This window comes from Mauremys mutica, chromosome 4 (assembly GCF_020497125.1).
Source record: "Mauremys mutica isolate MM-2020 ecotype Southern chromosome 4, ASM2049712v1, whole genome shotgun sequence".
Taxonomy (NCBI): domain Eukaryota; kingdom Metazoa; phylum Chordata; order Testudines; family Geoemydidae; genus Mauremys; species Mauremys mutica.
In genome coordinates, this window is record NC_059075.1 from 135,342,560 (window position 1) to 135,359,812 (window position 17,253).

The window sequence follows — 17,253 nt, forward strand, 5'->3', positions numbered from 1 at the left end:
ACAGTGTGGGCCAGATCCTCTCCTGCACCCATCTCCACTAGGCAGGGTCAGAGGGCATAAAGGTGTTTCAAATGGTCTGGAGGCTGCTCTAAACTTCATAGTGAAGAAGGAACTTCTCCATCAGCGTGGGACAGCTGGTGTGTAGGGAGACCAGGGGTTTCCCACTACCCTCTTGCAGTGACATGGTCTCACTTCAAAATGTTTCATGAAACAGAAGTTTTCCAGCCAGCTCTGCTGATGGAGGGTAGTTTGGTTGGCTTCCTTGTGAATGCTGTACTGATTGTACTGCCTACGGTTGCCTTCCACACCTTTCACAGAGAGCCCTGTGCTGCACCTCTTACCTTCACCCAATGGGAAAGAGGTGAGAGTCAGCGTGTTCTGCTCCTGTATGAGCCTGAGCATGTGGAAAATGACCCACAAAGGCTCTGTGCTGGACAGAAGCTCCCTGGAGAACGCGGTTGGCACCTGAACCTGGGAGACTGTCGGTAACGATATGCAAGGAGCCCAGTGAATTGTGTCTTCAAACAAACCCCCATCTGTGTTTGCATTAAGCAAGGTGTGAAGGTGTAAGGGATGCCATTCCTCTGGGGTCAGAGGCCTGGGGCCAGCTGGCCAATTAGCCCTGCTCACTGCACCTGAGAAAGAGCTGGAACGTAATTAGCTGACCCTTATTTAAAAAAAAAAGGCAGCAGGAAATGGCGGAGAGGACTACAACACCCTCCAGGAAGTGAAGGGGCCAGGGTCTGCGAGCCCGTTGGACTGCTGCTGGAGCTATTGCAAAGAGGAATTGCACCAGAAACCAGACAGACAGATGGGAGACTGCATGGAGTCCTTTATTGCTGAGACTCAGAGGTAAGAGCCAGGAAATGTCGGTTACCGGAGTTACTGGCATGAGGGACAGGCTTGGGGAAGGGACTCCTTGGTCAGCACAGACTATATGAGAAGAGTTGGTGAGGGTTTTTTGTTTTGGTAAGAAGGCTTAAAATGAAACTGCTGGAAATTGCTTCCCTGGATTCCTTGAGAGAGCTCAGACAGAGTTACCTCAAGGAGTGAGCTAATTCAGTGGGAGGAAAGCCTGGTCTGGGAGAAGGAAGGTGCTCTATGATAGGCCTCAATCCTCTGACACAGGGACCATCACCAAGGGGGTTGCCCCACGCTGGTACATTGTTTGTGAGAATCCTTATGCCAGGCCTCATTCCCCCTGAACAGAGACAACATCGTTTCTGTCCCTTGGCACTGTGTGTGCGCTGCTTTCTGAGGTGATACAGGGCTGCCCAGAGGATTAGGGGGGCCTGGGGCAAAACAATTTTGGGGGCCCCTTCCATAAGAAAATGTTGCAATACTATAGAATACTATATTCTCATGGGGGCCCCTGCAGGGCCCAGGGCCTGGGGCAAATTGTCCCACTTGCTCCCCCCACCCCCCGGGCAGCCCTGAGGTGACGTGAGTTAGGTGGCTCTCAGCTCTGGCTCTCTGGGGAGGGGACTGTGCAGATAAGCATCTTGGATAATGCTGCACACTGATATGGCAGAGCAGCAAGCCCCTTTGCAGCGGGTGGTAACCAGAGCACCAGGCTTTCTATCGCCATGGGAAAGGTCTCAGTCTCCGGGAAAGTCTAAGCTGCAGTTGTAGGTGTGATTGCAGCTTAGGTAGACACATGTATTACTTTTAATCAAGCTAACGTGGCTAAAAACAGCAGTGAAGACACAGTAGCATAGACCTCGGTGCAGGCTAACAATGCAAGTATATACCCAGGGTCTCTGGGCAGGTTTCTTCAGCCCGCCCTGTAGACCATGTTTCCACATGTTCACTGCTATTATTAGCATGTTAACGAGATTAAAGCGAGTACGGGTACGTTTGCACAAACTACACCTCATCTCTGATTGCAGCATATACATAGGGTGAGAGAGAAAATTCTCCTTTAACTCTTAGGGTGGGACCACTGATGCCGGGTAGCAGTATTCGTTTTATGTTCCTACAGACCCAGTGTGAACCTTAGAGCACTGACCACCTCTGTGCTTTGTGGGGAAACACAGAGGTATCCTCAGCTGCCACTAGCTGCAGAATATAACTGATAAAGCACAGTTTTAACCCATCCCTCTGCTCCCACTCTGTGTTGTTAAATGCTAACTCAGCCCTGCAATGGATTCCTGGACTTGTTTTATGTACTGGGAGTGTTTGAGTGAGATGGCCCAAGATTACCTGATCCAGTGCACTACTGCTCCATTTTGGTCCATCCCTGGGTAACGTATCTCCCTGGACACGTGGGGAGCATTCAATTGGTTTTCTGGAAACATCCAGCCAGGCTGGACACATTTAGTAAAACTGCTAGTTTTTCATTACAACACTGAGTTTCAGTGAATCAGGACAAGACACATGGAGAGCTGAGACACGACAGTGCCCTTTATTTAGCATCACCTGGGTGAGTAATTCACATAGACCATTGCACCCTCTGTAGATTGAACCCGAGACGCGCTGTGGCTGCTAAGATATGCCAGTGAAAGTCCCACTCGTGTGCTAGGCGAATGCACTGCCAAATGCTGCGTCTTTGGTTTCTTTTGCAGGGAAGCATTTTCCATTAGCCTTGCAGGCAAAGCCTGGCATAGCAAGCAAAGGTTATCCGACATGCGGGCATGGGGAAAACCGAGCAGAGCTTTTTCATCCTGTCCATGTCTGTGCGGCATTGCTACATGTATGTGTGTTTGTCCTGGCGGAGTTGGGAGTTTGGCTGGACAGACTCTTGGAGTTCTTTATTTTTCCACCCATCCTCTTCTTCCTCCTCCCATCCTGTCCAAGTGTTACCGGCATCATCCTTTCAGTTCTCTTGTACTGGAAATGGAAGAGGAACACTGATTAGAAAGTGGGGGAGAGATAAGAAATGGAGACAGTTGCTGACAATCTCCCATATGGATGACAGGCTCATTACACGTTCATTTAGCTTCAGCATTTATCCTCTCCCTTAGCAAGCAGCAAAGTCTGCCCTGGAACCTTATTCCAGTTCCCCAGAGCTCTTTTCCCTCTTGATTCCCTAGATCTGTAGCCCAGCATGGCGGAGTGTCTCCCAGTTGGGGTTAATTCTGTCATGTGAACGCTCATGAGATCACCTGCGAGTGGGAGGCGCTGGTGTTGGTTCAGGCTGTGGCTCCCCTCCCTCATGGCTCCGCTTCTCTGACGGCTGGCGATGGTAAAGATCAGTACGGCTGTCAGGAATTTAGCAACCAGGAGTACCGTAATGATGCAGACGAATGCATTGAAATGGGCCTCAGGAAGGCTGTTATGGGAAACCACACATACAACAGTTTAGCTTTAACTAGGAAAGGAAGTTTTCCACCTTTTAATGGTATTTTGGTAACAGAGAAAGCCAAAGACAATCACTGTCTATCGAAGATTCTCCTTCTCCCTGCCCACACATGCTGGGACACATGGGAGGCTGCAAAGATTACAGTTGTTCTAAACTATAGCTTTAATCTGAAGAATCTCATTAATGGATAAACAATGATATACAGGAACCGCTGAAGTGCAGCCACCTCTGGGCAGGAATGCAGCAGCTGTTTATCAGACGTGCAACAACTCCAAAGAATAATTTTGGATCAGGAAGAGATGAAGAATTTAATGCAGGAAGGCAGCATGAACCCCAAACTAGAAGTGGGACAGGGTGCCACAGCATATCTCTTAGTTTTGCCTCTCATCCAAAAGCAGGGTGGCAATACAATTGCATTAGTAAAGAGCTGAACCTTTAATCCAGTGTGAAATCATAATAAATATAGCACCGTATTTAATAAAATATAAAATCACAGAAGTTTAACAGCCCCCAAATACTCCGTAGTTGTAGTAGCCTTTAAAAAGAGGGAGTGATCAATGGAGGCCAAGCATTTGATTTCTCAACAGACTTAGGGGCTGCATTTTCTCATCCGCTCTCTCTACAATCCTTCTAGCAGTAGAATCAAGGTGCTGAGCAGCTTCACCTTGCTGCACACAGGATATTCGGCACCTGGCAGAACTGCAGCTCTTAGCCTGCTCTCGGAAGTCAATGGGAGGTTTGCTGTTGACTCCACTGGGAGCAAGAGCAGGGTCTCAGAGTCTGATTGGACACGTGAAGTTGTTCACCACTCTGACTGTTGGGGGAGATAAGCAAAGGCACAGATGCAGTTAGGAACTTCACTCCCATGGGAGTTGGGTGCCTAGCTGCCATTCATGCCTTTGAAAATTCCACACCAAGTGACACCAGGGTGTCCAGCGCTGGTCAAGACAGAAACCATGAGTCCCAGGGATCTTGCCGTCTGGAAGGCAGAACGGTGACCGGGAAGGCAGCTGATGGAAACGAATCAAATTCCTCCTCTGGAGCAGTGGTTCTCAACCTTTTCCATACATGCCTCCCTTTCCAATACCGGGTCATTACCCTCCTCTCATCTAGCCCTCTCCCATTGAACTGCTACCCCTTCCCCATTTAGCTAGATGCAAAAGGCAAAGTGGTCATGTCTGCCTGGCATTTGTTTATGTTCCCCATTTCCATCCTCCCCCAAGTTGCAAACCTCTGCTCGAGAGGAAGGAAAAAGATCTTCAAACCCGGCCATAGAGGGGTGTCAAATGCTAATCCCCATCTGGGTGTCAGAGCCCAGGACCCCCCAGTGAAATATACCTAAGAGAATTAGACAGTCAGCTGTTGGAATTCATTCTTTCTGTTTGATTTTTACCAGCCTCTCTAGGATTCTATAGGAAGTGTGGGCTCTGTAATGATGCCTGGCAATTTCTGTGTCAGAACCATCTGAGCTCTCTCAGGTGGGAGGCTGCCCTTGAGAGCAATGGGTACACTTGGAAGCTCCTCCGGGGGACAGAATTACCCCACAGAGATCTGTATTGTATTTTTCCTCTGTATAGTTGGTGTAATGGCGGGTGAAGTTAATTTCCATGTGTGCATTCACTACACCAGCCCCGATTTTTGTATTTAAAGCTGGTACTGAGGTGGAGTAGACTGATCCGTCTGCCACGGCGGGTTCAGGCAGTCAGTGGGCAGAGCCCATCCTTCATGCATCAGTTGTCCACTTTCTCCAGGATGCTGCTGCCAACCTTCCCTCACAGCTGCTAGGCTCTCCTATCGCATTGTTATAATGTGTAGCATGGTAGCACCTAGCAGCCCCACTCACGGACCAGGACCCCAATGCATTAGGGGTGGAGCAAACGCAGAACAAAACAAGGAGGCGCTTACATCTCAAACAGCTGTGCCACTCGGCCAGCCCACTCCTCTGCTATAGCCAGCCAGCTTATTGCTTGGCCATATCTCATTGGTTCAGTCTGTCTCTCCCTGACTGCTGCATTCTTTCCAAATCGCTGACTGCTCATCCAGGGTAATCCTGTCCTAGTGGTCAATGGGTCTAGCTTCTCCCAGCCGCTGCAGAGGAGTCACACCCAGCAGGGGATATACCGCTGCTTTAAAGCTGGTGCAGTTGCTGGGTAACTAAGCCCAGGGATGTGTTCCTTACAGAGATCGCAGCACAAGAAAGAGCCTGCAGGATTACCTGGAGATGCTGTGCAGAATCTTGGGCTCCTCTGGTGCCTGGGTCTCCATTGCACCTGCTGATGGAAACAGAGCAGTTTAACTTACCATGTAACTTCTCGGCCTCATGGCTAGAGGGGTGAAAACATTCTTTATTCATAACCAGAGGTCATCACCTCTGCTCTGGCTCCTCGCGGATGCTGAGAGGTGAAGTTTGGGACCTCTCTCATGTAACAACTGCAGTGGGTTCCACTGCTGCAAAGCAGGAGTAAATAAGAGAAGAATCTGGGCCAGAACCTCCAGGCTTGCAGGCCCATTAGACATTGACATGACAAGAGTATCCTGCTAGTAATTAGGAAACCATGGCATCTCTGCTACCCGGGCTTGGATACTCCGGGCTGTGTTCTCAAGACTAGCATGGCATATGGATTTTATAGACACTTGTAATCTGAATAGCGAATGCTTGTTAGCTTACAAAGTCCTTGAGTAAAACCTGTCTGCTTTGCCTGTACAGGGACTATTCCTCTGGGCCACTGAGTGAAAGGAGAAGATGCAGGAAACCCATGAGGTTACCACCATATTTATGACTGTATCTGAAGAGCTTGATGCCTGGTAACACGGAAATTTGCGGCTTACTCACTACTGACTAACCCGGCATTGCTAACTGCGTGGGTCCAAGGATGCCCAAACTTCACTGCGTTAAGGGTCACATTAGCAACGTGCCAGGAGTCTCAAGGCTCCTGTCTTGGCATATGTAGTCTGAGTGCGTATCAAACACATGGGGCAATAATATTGGTTTCACAGAATCATAGGAATGCAAGGCTGGAGGGAGGGACCTTGAGAAGTCATCAAGCCCAGTCCCCTGCACAGAGGCATGACCAAGTAAACTTAGATCATCCATGACAGGTGTTTATCCAGCCTTTTCTTAAAAACCTCCCTTGGAAGCCTGTTCCAGAGCTTAACAACTCTTATCTTTAGAAAGTTTTTCCTAATATCTAACCTAGGTCTCCCTTATTGTAGATTAAGCCCATTACTTCTCGTCCTACCTTCAATGGTCATGGAGAACAATTTATCACTGTCCTCTTCACAATAGCACTTAATATATTTGAAGACTGTTATGAGGTCCTCTTTCAGACTTTGTTTCTCAAGACTAAACATGCCCAGATTTTTTAACCTTTCCTCATAGATCAGGTTTTCTAAACCTTTAATCATCTTTGTCGCACTCCTCTGGACTATCTCCAGTTTGTCCCCATCTTTCCTAAAGTGCAGCACCCAGAATAGGACACAATACTCCAGCCGGGGCTTCACCAGTGCCAAGTGTAGAGCAAGACAATTACCTCCCATGTCTCATGTAAAATCCTTCTGATGGTACACCCCAGGATGGTCTTCGCCTTCTTCGCCACTTCATCATACGGTTGACTCATATTCAACAGGAGATGCACTAAACCCCCCAGATCCTTTTCAGCAGTGCTACCACCTGGACAGTTGTTCCCCACGGTGCATTTGATTTTTCCTCCCTAGGTGAAGTACTTTGTGCTTGTCTTTCTTGAATTTCACCTTGACGATTTCAGACCAATGCTTCAATTGATCAAGGTTGTTTTGAATTCTAACCTTGCCCTCCAAAGAGCCTGCAACCCCTCTCCTTTGTGCTCGTGTCTTCCCTGCTAGGGGGAATAGCAGCTGTTTGCTAGATTTCACTAGCAAAGAAACATTGTGGTTAGTCATCTGTGTCCTTGGCCTACCGTTGCAGAGGAGGATGGCTGCAGGCCACACTTTATAGGCTGTGCTCTGCCCCTCAGCTCACCCCTCCTGCATTAGCACAAGGACTACAGAGGATGAACTATGGTCTTGTGATAAAAGCACTGGACTGGGAATGAGGAGATCTGGGTTGAGTTCCTAGATCTGCCCACAGACTCTTCTTAGGTGACCTTGGGCAAGGCACCTAATCTCTCTGTGCCTCAGTTACCTATCTATGAAATGAGGATAGCAGTACTTCCTTGGTCTGCTTAGATTATAAACCCCTGGGGGCAGGGAGTCTCTTCCTCCTGTGTATGTACAGCACCTAGCACAGTGTGGCCCTGATCTCAGCTGGGGTCTGTAGATACTACTGTAATGCAAAAAAATAAAATGCATGAAATCTTGTTGTATTGATACCACAGCCTGGGGACCTACCTCCCAGCACCTCCACTTTCACCTTCTTTAAGGTCCTTGCTTCTCCTAAGAAGTCAGTCTTGCACTGGTACAGCCCTGCGTCCTGTTTCTGGAGTCTCTCCAGGGTGACCGTGAGGACCCCCGTGTGGATGTTGTCAGCAATGGAAGTGTTGCCATTCCACTTCTTCAGGAACTGGAGCCAGCGGCGGGCGCTGACCACATGCTGACACTCAGTCTTATTGACGTGTTTGCACCAGCTCTTCTCTCTCCACTTGTTCTCCTTGGGGCTGTAGGCGCAGCTGACGGTGATGGTCTCTCCTTCCATTCCATACACCACTGTGGTGTTCTCTGCCACACACAGCTCTGAGGGGAGAGAAAGGAAAACCCGACTTCGGTCTCAATCGTCTTCTCTCTGACACACACACTTCCCTTGTCTTCACGAGGACAACTTGGGCCTGTAATTCCCCATCTCTGTTGGAGGTAGCAATGTGGTGTAGATCGGTGGCTCTCAACCTTTCTAGACTGCCATACCCCTTTCAGGAGTCTGATTTGTCTTGCCTAGCCCAAGTTTCACCTCAATTAAAAACTACTTGCTTACAGAGTCAGACATAAAAATACAGAAGTGTCACAGGACACCAGTACTGAAAAATTCCTGACTTTCTCATTTTTACCATATAATTATAAAATAAATCAATTGGAATATAAATGTGGTACTTACATTTCAGTGTATAGTACATAGAGCAGTATAAGCAAGTCATTGTCTGTATGATATGTTAGTTTGTACTGACTTTGCTAGTGCCTGTTGTAAAACTAGGCAAATATCTAGATAAGTTGGTGTATCCCCTGCAGGACCTCTGCGTACCCCCAGGGGTACACGCACCCCTGGTTGAGAACCACTGTTGTAGATGACAGGGCATCATCCAATCATTTATCACTGTCCTCTGCTCACCCTCCTTCCTCAGTCCCCAAAGTTTGGGCATGTTTAGATTCAGGATTTTGGTTCAGGCCTTCTCTATTCTTTACCTATTGACCCCCACTGATGCGCCAGTCATCTGGGTTTTCCTGTGGGAGAGAGAGGAGAGGAGATCTTGTCTCCCCAGAAGAAGAATTTGTCTCCTGAAATGCCACAAAAGCCTTCCCCTTCCACACTTTCTTCCTTGCATGATGTTGAACATTACACGGCCTTGCTTGGACTCCAATCAGAGCTCATCAACACGTCACCTTGCCCAGTCAGATGGCTCGCTCCATAGTGATAGAGTTCAAGGCCAGAAGTGACCACAGATATTCCAGGCTGACCTCAGTGATGTGAGGCACTTTCATCCTCCAGGGGCTGATCACATTGCTGGGCTGAGGAGCAAGAAACTTCCAGAAATTGAACCTGGGCCTTTCCTTGGACACTGAGGAAGATTAAACCTACAGAGTCTGCTTGGCAGTTACACCAATGGCCCCTTGCCCTGCTCTGGTGGTATGCAAATGGAGGGCCCCTTTACGCTGCCAGAGTGGTGCAAATGGGTCTTGGTATAAAGGAATCAGCTCCACAGGCACAAGCCAGTCTCCAGTTGTGTGGTTGGAGGGTTAATTCTTAGTCCTGTTACTGACCTTTTAACACCCGTGGTTTTGAGAAATCTCCTTTTGCTCTGTTTCCTGGGGTACTGCTAATTCTAGCCCTGCCGTATGAGCAGCTGATCTTTGACTATTTTCCTGTTTCTATTGAGTTCCTTCTAATTTCTGTTTCTCTTCAAGCTGCAGAAGCAAAGGGACCACATTGTTTGAGATATTTTTACTTTTAGAAGGAAGCTGTGTGTTATTTTGGGGAGTCTGTTTTAGGTGGAGGCTTTTCAGTCACTAGCAACTGCTGCAGAAGAATTCTAAGTAGAACTGAAGACGGAAATACATTGGGAATGGATGTTATAAGGGCTTCGCAGAGCCGCCTGTACTGAGATGATTGAGAATGCCACAATGTTTGGGAAGATGCACCGTCTTCTCTTATTTGTAAATATTCTGAGTAAATGTTAAGCTAAAAAAAAATAGGCATAAAGACGTATAGGTGTTCTGCAAGCATTGCATATACTGCTTTGCCAATGCTCCTCAGTCCTGACCGGCAGCCCCCTGCTGTTGTAGTCTTGGGGTTCCACCCCCACCCCAGTGCACCTCCGTTCTGACCCGAAGCAGTCCCTGCTATTTCACTCTTGGTCAGAGACTGCCAGTTTAGGGTTGATAATGTCCCATGCAAAACTCTGAGCCTTTATCTTTCAAAACAATTCTGCTGACAGATCGTATATTATCTGTGTTCCTCCTCCCTCGTTCTTTATTACTGAGGATGACACAGATGAGCCCAAGCCAGAATGTTGGTTGCAAACACTCCATCGTTTTGGAAAGTCTGGCCACCTATCCAGATTTTGCAGCTGTGGCCCACGTGTAATGGAAGTAGAATTGGTGCTTGTAAAACATGCATCTACTATGATGTATATTGCAAAAGCACCTATGAGCCCCCATGATGGATCAGGGCCCCATGGTGCTAGGGGCTGTACAAACAAAACAAAAAGATGGTTCCTTCCCAAAGAGCTGACAATCTAAGCATAAGCCCAGAGACAAACAGGGTGGGACAGACAGATGGTAGGACTGCGTGTGCCAAGCTAGAGAAGAGGAGGTTGAGAACCGGGATGAGAGTTCTAACTGCCTGGGTGGAGAGGGAAAGCTGTTCCTTACAGATGTTTATCTACTCCTGTGTCTTATTTCCCATGTGAAGTCCCCAAGAATGATGGTGAGCATGACATAAATGCCGCTAGGTAGATGGCAGTCATAATGGATAGACGCTCAGCTTCTCTCTGTCCATTTCCCAGGCAGAGAGGTTTTGAATGGGTGGATGTCATAGGAGAGTGAGGCGGAAGAACCGTGTTTCAGGTATCCTTCTCAAAGTAATGTGGTCCTGGGTTATTCCAGGGTGTTCCAGGAAGAGAAGGCCAGTCCAGGTTCCTCCCATGGGAGAGCTGGAATTTTTGTTTGTCAGCCTCCATAGAAAGAGAAGGAAAGAAACTGACAAGATGGGTATGGGACTGGAGGAAGGATGGTCTTGACATTAAGGCAGTGGAGTGGGACTCAGATAGGCCCTGGTTTTATTTCCAGAATTGCTACAAATTGTCCCCTTGTGAGCATTGGCAAGACATTTAACATTTCTGTGCCTTAATTGCGTATCTGTACAATGGGCTAATGCTTCCCTGCCTCCCGGAGGGGTTGTGAGGTGCTCAGTTGTGACGGAGGCCAGATAAGCACCTAGATAGATTCCCCCCCCGCTATATTTTTTCCATTTTGCCTAGATGTCTCAGATGATCTCCAGTGGTTAACTCGATATCCTCATGCCTCGCTCTCCCTCCCCCTGTCCCCAACTCCTCTCCCCAGGAATCTCTGGAGAGAAAGAATCCGAGTTCCCACATTTAGGGGTTGGTCCTCTGAGTGCCAATGGGGTGTCTGCTCTGTTAAGCCTTATTTGCTCCACTAGGACCTGTAGCTGCTGTAGTTTGCATGTAAAATAGTCACACAAACTGGATTTTGCAATCTCAGTTGCTGAGAGTGCAGTTAAAGGAGCTTGTTATTTCTTCCAAGGTGTTTCCTGCTCTGACTCACAGGTTCCCTGACAGACCTCAGCCCACCACCCTGGAAGCAGCTGAGTGGTAGGATCTCCAATGTCCTTTGGAAAAAATCAAGAGTAAAGAACACAAACCCTGGAAGGGAATGAAACCATGAATGCAGCCGCTGAAGATCATGTAGTGTAATGACTTATGTTTAGAGGAGCCCTTCTCATCCCCCACCCCAAACTACCTGCTCCTTCTACATAAGAACATAAGAACGGCCATACTGGATCAGACCAAAGGTCCATCCAGCCCAGTATCCTGTCTACTGACAGTGGTCAATGCCAGGTGCTCCAGAGGGAGTGAACCTTACAGGTAATGATCAAGTGATCTCTCTCCTGCCATCCATCAACACCCTCTAACAAATAGAGGCTAGGGACACCAGTCATGGGATGCATTCCCTCCTCCTGCTTTGTATATTCTCTGTGGTTCGCGTGTTCACTTGCTAAGCATGTTACCATGGCTCCATTTGACTCCATCTGCTGCTTCAAGACTATTTGTGGCTTCTTTGCCAGACATGTTCTGGGATTCGCATGGGTCGGGAGGGAGGCAGAATTGTTCTCCATTTCTTTGCACCTTACATTGTCGTTTGCACAGCGAATGCGAAGTGGGTGGATCATGGTACCAAATCACTATACTTGCATATGATGGTCCCTTTGCACAGGTGCAATTATTGCACAGGGCACAAGACAGCAGAGAACCAGGCCCAGAGAATCTACGTCTTTTCAGTTCAGTGCCGAGGATAATAATCTTGAGCTGGATCCTGCAGGGCGCAGAACACCTCCTGCAAAGTTTTGAGCTCCCTCAACGCCTGTTGCAGTTAATCTTGCCCTTAAAAGATAGCTACCTGCTTTGACTTTTATTGGCACTCCCACTGATAACTGTGAGTGTGGGTCCATTTAAGAACGTTCACAATGGAATCATCTTCTCTGATTCCAGAACAAGCAGCTGAGCCTTGCGTCCTGTGCAGCGTTTGCCTCATGGTCCCTGCTATGAGTCATACTAGATGTTGGACAATACTAGTTATTGCTCCAAACCTTCGCCTACCCCTCAACCTGACACAAAAGAAATTGGATGCTTTCTTACCTGATAAGGAGACCAACAAGATCAGATGCATGAGCTTTTCCATGTCTCTTCTTCCCCCTATCCAGCAGCGCAGGGGGGAGTCCGAACAAAAATAAAAAGGATTCTTGCCCAAGAGCAGCTTTTTTCTCCTTGTTCTGCAGGAAGGAATGAGAACAGGAACTTGGCTTCTCTTCCCTCCTGGGGATTGAGCAATGTACCAGGGACAGATGCTTCTCTGACTGGCTGAAAACTGGGGCAGCAGCAATGCCCACTGGGAACCAGGCTTTGGTCTAGACAGCCTGAGAAGAGTTATCATGTGATGAGGAAACCATGCGATGCAGAGGCGTTCTGAGACCAAGGGATGGTGCTTTTCATTCTCAATAGGCTTTCTAGACAAGCTTTTGCATGATGTGAACTTCCCGTGTATGGACGGAGATCATGTCTTGACTATCTCAGGGTGGGCTCTGCCAGGCGCAGATCACCCAGACATCTTGAAAGGTGGAATAGAAGTGCTGGGATACTGCCTTGGAGATCTCCACAGAGAACCCTAGGATTGTATTCAGACTCTTTGCTCGTCCTTTAGTGGCACAACTGGAAAGAAGCTACAGAAAAACTTATCACACAAGGCAGTACAGCAACTTGATATGACTGTTTAGGACAGAAAGTGAAGAATATTGTAACAGTTTAAACTTCTGGGTGTTTCAGACCAGCACAATGTAATTAGCACAGGACACAAGAGCTAACATCTTTACTCTGTACTCTTGCAAAAAGCGCTGAGAGATTTTTAATGAAGTCAGGGGACCAGGAGCCTAGTTTTTTGTTTCATCTGAAAGACAGCACCTCCAGCAGGTACAGGGCCCATCATCACCATGCTGGGGCATTGGTTCAGTACTGACTTGGAAGAGAGCCAACTATGGAGTTAACTAATCTAATAAGCTAGATAGTCACATGATGCCCATCACCATGGTATCTGAGCTCCTCCATTGCTTTTAGCTGGAGGTTTTCCTCCAAGTACTGATTCAGCCCCAGGCTATTTAGCTTATAGGAGCTGTGATGGGTTGAGTCACAGAAACCTCCTTGGGACTGTCACCTCATGTGCTGAGACTACCTCTGAGACCATTTTCCCTGCCAGCTTGGGACTTCAGTACCCTGTCTTGTTGAGCCAGACACACTAGCCTGCTACAAACACAGACCCAGGTCTGAACCACGTCCCCCACAAGCTGCAGACTTAACTGAGAACAGCTTAAGAAGTGCTTCTGTCTCTAGCACCCAGATACCCAGTTCCCAATGGGATCCAAACCCCAAATAAATCTGTTTTACTCTGTATAAAGCTTATACAGGGTAAACTCATAAATTGTCTGCCCTCTATAACACTTATAGAGAGAGATGCACAGCTGTTTGCTCTACCAGGTATTAATACTTGCTGTGGATTAATTAATAAGCAAAAAGTGATTTTATTAAATATAAAAAGTAGGATTTAAGTGGTTCCAAGTAATAACAGACAGAATGAAGTGATTTACCAAGCAAAATAAATCAAAACCACACAAGTCTAGGCCTAATACAGTAGGAAACTAAATGCAGGTAAATCTCACCCTCAGAGATGTTACAAAAAGATTCTTTCACACACTAGACTCCTTCCTAGTCTGGGTCCAGCAATCACTCACACCCCCATAGTTACTGTCCTTTGTTCCAGTTTCTTTCAGGCATCTCTTTGGGGTGGAGAGGCTATCTTCTGAGCCATCTGAAGACAGAATGGAGGGCCTTTTATATTCTTTCTCTTGTGGGTGGAAACCCCTTTGTTCTCCTGTGCAAAATCACTGCAACAAGATGGGGTCTGTAGCCACCTGGACAAGTCACATGTCTATGAATGATTCAGCTTTTTGCAGGTCATGCCATTGTTCACGTTAGTTTGAACATTCTCAGGAAAACTCAGATGTGGATTGGCATCTCCCAAAGTCCATTGCTAGTTAAGTACTCCCAATTACTTGAATAACCCCTTCACACTATATTGACCAAATCTGCCTTATGTGCTTCCTACAGCAAACACTTTAAATACAAGCATAGAGCCAACGCTCATAACTTAAGATATAAAAATGATACATGCATACAAATGCTATTAATATATTCAGTAGATCATAACCTTTGCAAAGATATGTTACATGGCATATCTAGCATAAAACATATGCCAGTTATGTCATGTTTACACTCATAAGCACATTTCTACAAAGCATTATAGGGTGCGTCACAGAAGCTGACAGTATCAGACCCAGAGGTGGTAGGACTGCAGATATATCCTCTATGCACAAGCCTTTCTCTTTCTCCCTATCTCTTCTAGATAGGATATAAAGAAACAGTCCTCCACCATGACCGCAAGTACGTTATAGGATTCATTCTTTCTATGTAGAGCTCCATTTTCAGTACAACAGGTAGGAGTTTAGCTTCATGTTGGTCAGAAACATCTACTTCCCTGCAAGTACACCCCATAGTCAGTTCTAGTTCAAAGTCTTCCATTATTGTCTAGTTTAGTTTTTGTAGCAAATATTTTTGTACTTTCTTTTGTAATTCCCTGCAACTTGTTGTTCCTCCTGGGCACAATGTGATTTACAACTGTAGTGGGTCAGGAAATGTGTGTGTGTGTGTGTATGTGTATATATATATATATATATATATATATATATATTTCTCTGCTAAAACAACCACCAAAATAGTTTGAACATTTTCTTTGATTGTTCCTCCCCTCCACTCCCCCAGTTTTTCCATGAAAACATGAACATCTTCAACAAAACTGGATGCTTTTTCACAAACATGCCTGTTGTTGACCAATAAAGGCTATTTTCCATCATAAAAAGTGTTTGACTTGTTCTGTTTACAGCAAATTCCTGCTATCAGTTTACTCCCTTCATTCCTGATAATTGAAGATCCTGCCCATCCCTAGGCCCTGCAGAGCTTCCTGTCTCAGTTATATTTCTGACCCCTCCTTGTGCATGCAAAGGGATCACACCTTGTGTTGCTATTTGGTATAGTAGCATTTTCCACCTGCATTGTACCAGTGAAAATGGCTGAACAAGGGGCAAAGTGGTGGAGAATCAGGCCCTGGGTCTCAGGCTCTGCTTTCTTTTTCATTTACTTTATTGCTGGCGAAAGGTGCCTGATAGCCAGAAAACCAAAGTCAGTTATGTATCCTCAGAAGATTGGTAGTGTAGGCTTCCCCTCAGCAACCCCAAGAGATCAGGGACCTACTTTTGGAGTGAGGGGTAGTTGAGGCCCATTCCATCTGCCACCTGTCCTGGACAGTCAGATATGGTGCCAGCACTCTTTGGGAAGCGGACACGTCTGTCCACTGGGAAATGGGCTAAGACCCAGCAAACTCATTTCACATCACTCACTGACCAGCTATCTGCTCTTGGACGTTACCCACCCGGTCCAGATTTGCACCACTGATCTATAAATTAAAATTCTTGGAGTCTCAGCATGACCCTCTGAGTCACCCAGCACACTTGAGTCCTTAACTATTTAGCCTTAGTGATTGTTGCCACTTCCTCTCTAATTCCGGGCCTGTGTTGAAATCTGCCCTCTGTGCTCATCCTTCTTCCTCTATTTTCTCCGTCATATTCCTTGCAATTTAGCTGCTTCATCTAGCACTTCCTCTTACCTGCTCAGCTGCCTGTCCTCTTGCTAGAGCAATGGGGGACCCTTCTGTTCAGAAAACTCTCCTATTCTCCCCTGCCCTTCCTTCTTCTGGGTGAATGTGTGCGATCCCATCTCTTTTTTTTTCACTCACACTCCTTTCTTGGAGTCTCTATTCCCTGTTGCCTTGGTTTGAGTAGCCAGCCTGGGAAGGTCAGCAATGCAGCCAGAGGTGCTGAGTAACCCAAGGGCTTTCCCAGTGGAGAATGACTGGCCACTCCTTCAGGGCATTCAGGGGTGGGATGGTGAGTCAGAGGCCTGTGCCAACACACAGTGTGGAAGAGGCATCTATAAATGCTTTGAATGCGGCAGATGACTACCTGTTTTCAGTGAGCTAGCCATAGAGACGCACGAACGTCCTGAGCCTGTGGACAAACACTGAGCACAAGTTCAGCACTAGAGCTGGGAACACCACAGGATCCAGCTTTCGAGACTTACCACTGTCATTAGCCATGGCAGCCCTGTTTAACCTGTGCCCATAAAAGAAGAGACACATGCACCCAACACACACGCAGCTCTGAGGCCTCACCCACATGCCCGTACACTCTATTTTTTCATTCTAAATAGATGATCCTGATCTGATGCCTCACCAAGATAACCAACATTTAATTTATTCCAAAATCCTGTCGTCCCTGTCTCCCTCCCGCACACGCAGGTCACTGCACTTGAGCTGCTTAGGCATTTGCATGACCTATTCTGCACTAACGTGTGTCTATGGGGTGACCAGATAGCAAATATGAAAAATTGGGATAGGGGGTGGGGGTTAATAGGTGCCTATATAAGACAAAGCCTTGAATATCGGGACTGTCCCTATAAAATCGGGACATCTGATCACCCTGTGTGTCTATGTATGCTATATATCATTTTTGCAGCTGAAAGGCTGTTCTGGGGCCTTGGTTCATACAGTCATTCTAGATTAGAAACCGTGATGATGGTGATTAATACTTACACATTGCTCCCTGGCAAACGCTCTCAAGCTATGTATTGAGATACATTCAGCAAAACATGATGCAGTTCACACATCATCAGTATATTTATTCCCCTTCCCACCCCCTGCTCATTCTCTGTCAGTCTCCCAAGGGGAAGCTGAACCCTGTAACATCTGAGTCAGAATCTTACACATACAATGTTTGCGTGGGTTTCAGATGACAATGCCTGCCCATATTCCTCCAGCTTGAGGCCTGAGGATTCTCCTTCGTTCTCTTGATCTTCCTGTGCTGTTTCTTG

The 17,253-nt window shown here is 47.0% G+C and overlaps 1 protein-coding gene across 2 annotated transcripts; it reads right to left on the minus strand.

Moving 5' to 3' along the window:
- Positions 1-2,392: 2,392 nt before the first annotated feature.
- On the minus strand, positions 2,393-17,253 carry LOC123368143 (triggering receptor expressed on myeloid cells 2-like). 2 transcript variants are annotated; one of them, XM_045012697.1, is made up of 5 exons: positions 17,152-17,253; positions 7,667-8,008; positions 5,517-5,574; positions 3,105-3,271; positions 2,393-2,829 (listed from the first exon to the last, which is right to left on the minus strand). In XM_045012697.1, the coding sequence occupies exons 2-5, from the start codon at positions 7,968-7,970 to the stop codon at positions 2,816-2,818; spliced, it is 543 nt and encodes a 180-aa protein (XP_044868632.1). In that variant the 5' UTR covers positions 7,971-8,008; positions 17,152-17,253; the 3' UTR covers positions 2,393-2,815. The 2 variants fall into 2 exon arrangements, with proteins under 2 accessions (XP_044868632.1, XP_044868631.1); XM_045012696.1 differs by lacking the exon at positions 17,152-17,253 and adding an exon at positions 12,361-12,492.

What these genes read in the sequence shown, in the direction of transcription:
- LOC123368143 (XM_045012696.1), bottom strand. Translation starts at nt 12,403, where the DNA reads ATGGAAAAGCTCATGCATCTGATCTTGTTGGTCTCCTTATCAG. An exon ending in GAAAGTGGAGGTGCTGGGAG is followed by an intron (nt 5,575 to 7,666) that starts GTAGGTCCCCAG and finishes TGTTTCCATCAG; the next exon opens with CAGGTGCAATGGAGACCCAG. An exon ending in ATTCTGCACAGCATCTCCAG is followed by an intron (nt 3,272 to 5,516) that starts GTAATCCTGCAG and finishes TTCCCATAACAG; the next exon opens with CCTTCCTGAGGCCCATTTCA.